Here is a 2,570-nt window from a genome sequence, read left to right as displayed (position 1 = left end):
GTTTTTTTATTGTAGCTATAACTTTCTATCAACTATCTAACTTCTTAACTTCAAATGTTTAAATCAAAACAGTAAATGTATAAAATCATTATCAGGCTCTATTAAATCATTAATTAATCTGAACTTCAGTAAGTCTTCATAACATCCTGTAGGAGATCTCCTGAGGATGAGTAAATACCCAAGGAACAATGGCAGTGAAGCTTCTTTCTTACCAAGCCAGAGTTTGGAGAGATACAGTAAAAGCAGCACAGAAAAAAGGGTGTCAGTTAGAGCAAGAAAATCTAGAGGCACAATTTCTGCTTTAGACTTACCTCTAGGGTAGATCTTGGGAAAAAGAAAAACTAAGTTCCCTTGCAGAAATCCCAGATGTCTCCTGTACACTTTTCCCTGAATGACTCCTGACTGGAAAAAAGAAATACCGGGAAAGGGAAAGCAAAATGAAGTTTAGTGCATATGGTCAAAATACATGATATATTGGAAGACATGGCTTTCATGAAATTGTGTTCAATGAATTAACACCCATAAAATATTTTAAGGGGCAGCAAGATAATCCATATGACAAAGACACTTTCCACCAAGCTTGATGTCAAACCTGAGGTTGAACCCCAGAAACAAAATGGAAAAAAGAGTCAAGTCTAAATTGTCCTCTGACCTCCACAAATATGCCATGTCACATGTGCACCTATAAATATGCACACACAGACACATGAATGCACACTCACATGCAAGCAGACAAACGTAAATATCCAAAATGTAATAAAAATTAAAATGCTTTATGGAAAGTAATAGAATAAGCAGCAGATATGGGCACCACGAAGGAAGGAGGGAAGGAAGGAAGGAGGGAAGGAAGGAAGGAGGGAAGGAAGGAAGGAAGGAAGGAAGGAAGGAAGGAAGGAAGGAAGGAAGGAAGGAAAGTACTATGTAATCTAGAAAAACCAAGAAACATGCCCTTTCCTAGAGCCTCCAAATTGAAATAGTTTTCCATCACCATCGCTATGTTGGATATCAGAACTCCAATACTGTAAAATGAAAAATCTCTTATATTGAAGCAGCAGAGTTTGTAGTAATGTGTTAGAGAAAGAACACAAAGATAATACTGAGTTCTTTTTTGGATTTTCATATAAAAGATATGGGCTGGCTGTTTGGAATCTCCACCTGAGGGGGGAGCAGCCTTACCAGTTTACAGAGAAAGACAAAGAATCCAGTCCTGATAAGACCTGATAGACTAGGGTCAGATGGAAGAGGAGGAGAAACTCCCCTATCATTGGGCTGGGGGAGGGGCATAGGAGAAGAAGAGGGAGGGAGGATGGGATTCAGAAGGGATCAGGGAGGTAGCTACAGCTGGGATACAAAGTGAATAAACTGTAATTAATACAAAAAATTTAAAGTAGACAAAAGAATCATTGAACCCATAATTTAATATAGGGCTCTGTGAACTTTACATCATGTTTTCAGTCACACCTGCTATCACACAGAAGGGGGAAGTGTGCAGGGCCAGGGCTGTGTGTGGTGCAGGCAGCTGGTGAGACTCTCAAGGAGGTTTGTGTTTGAGGCTGAAGCACTGTGGGAGGAGTACTTTTACCCTGCATACAGTAATAAACTGCCAGGTCTTCAGCCTGCACACTGCTGATGCTGAGAGTGAAATCTGTCTCAGATCCACTGCCTGTGAAGCGATCAGGGACCCCAGTGTGCCGAGTGGATGCATAATAGATCAGCAGCTTAGGAGATTGCCCTGTTTTCTGCTGGTACCAGGACAATACGTTCTTTTGGCTTTTAGAGCCTAAAAGACTCTGACTGGACTTGCAGCTGATGGAGACCTTCTCTCCTGGTGACACAGCCAGGGAGGATGGAGACTGAGTCATCACGATGTCTGCACAGGCACCTGCAATCAGGAACACACAATGAACATGAATATAGACACAAACACAGATTGTAAAACAGTTGAAATTTGTCATTTAACATCTTTGTACTATCATCTTGTCAGAGTATTATCAAGTTAGATATATTGAGACTGGCACACTCAAGTTTCTCATCTACAAAGAAGTGACTAGATTATAACATTTTGAGTTTCTCACCAGACATCCAAAGCAGCAGGGATATGAGGACCTGGGTCTGTGACTTCATGTTGCTCCCCCTGCTGTCTGATGCAGTTCAGTTCTCTGCAAAGGCTGGTTTATAAATTCTCACAGCTGTGCTCGGCTGTAGGAGCCCATGCAAAGCAGTCAATAAATAAAAAAGCAAATGTCTGTGCAGTGTCTGTGAGTGTAGCAGGTGTCAATCAACCAGCAAAAATGCTATTACAGGGAGCATGCGCAATCACTGAAAAAGATTGCCTTACAGGTCTCAAACAGAAAATTACTATGTGCTCTAACAGTAGATCTGGGTTAAAATTGAAGACATTTAAATCAATTGACTTCTGTAGAAACCTTATTAGAGGTATCTCAGACTGACAGTTTTTGGGAAATGATAGGCTATGATCAAAAAAATCACAACAAAAGAAACAGAGTAAGAAAACATGTCATAAAAGAAAGAAAGGAAAGAGAAGAAAAATGAAAGGAAAAACAAAGAAT

At 40.3% G+C, this 2,570-nt stretch overlaps 1 gene segment (V, D, J or C); it reads right to left on the bottom strand.

The window, feature by feature from the left end:
* Nucleotides 1-326: 326 nt before the first annotated feature.
* LOC110543595 (immunoglobulin kappa variable 4-1-like) lies at nt 327-2,204 on the bottom strand. The segment is given in 3 exon segments: nt 327-402; nt 1,462-1,882; nt 2,076-2,204. Coding segments are annotated over 3 exon segments (531 nt in total).
* Nucleotides 2,205-2,570: the final 366 nt, after the last annotated feature.

Source organism: Meriones unguiculatus, chromosome 5 (genome assembly GCF_030254825.1).
Source record: "Meriones unguiculatus strain TT.TT164.6M chromosome 5, Bangor_MerUng_6.1, whole genome shotgun sequence".
Taxonomy (NCBI): domain Eukaryota; kingdom Metazoa; phylum Chordata; class Mammalia; order Rodentia; family Muridae; genus Meriones; species Meriones unguiculatus.
This window is presented reverse-complemented; position numbering and strand designations above follow the sequence as displayed.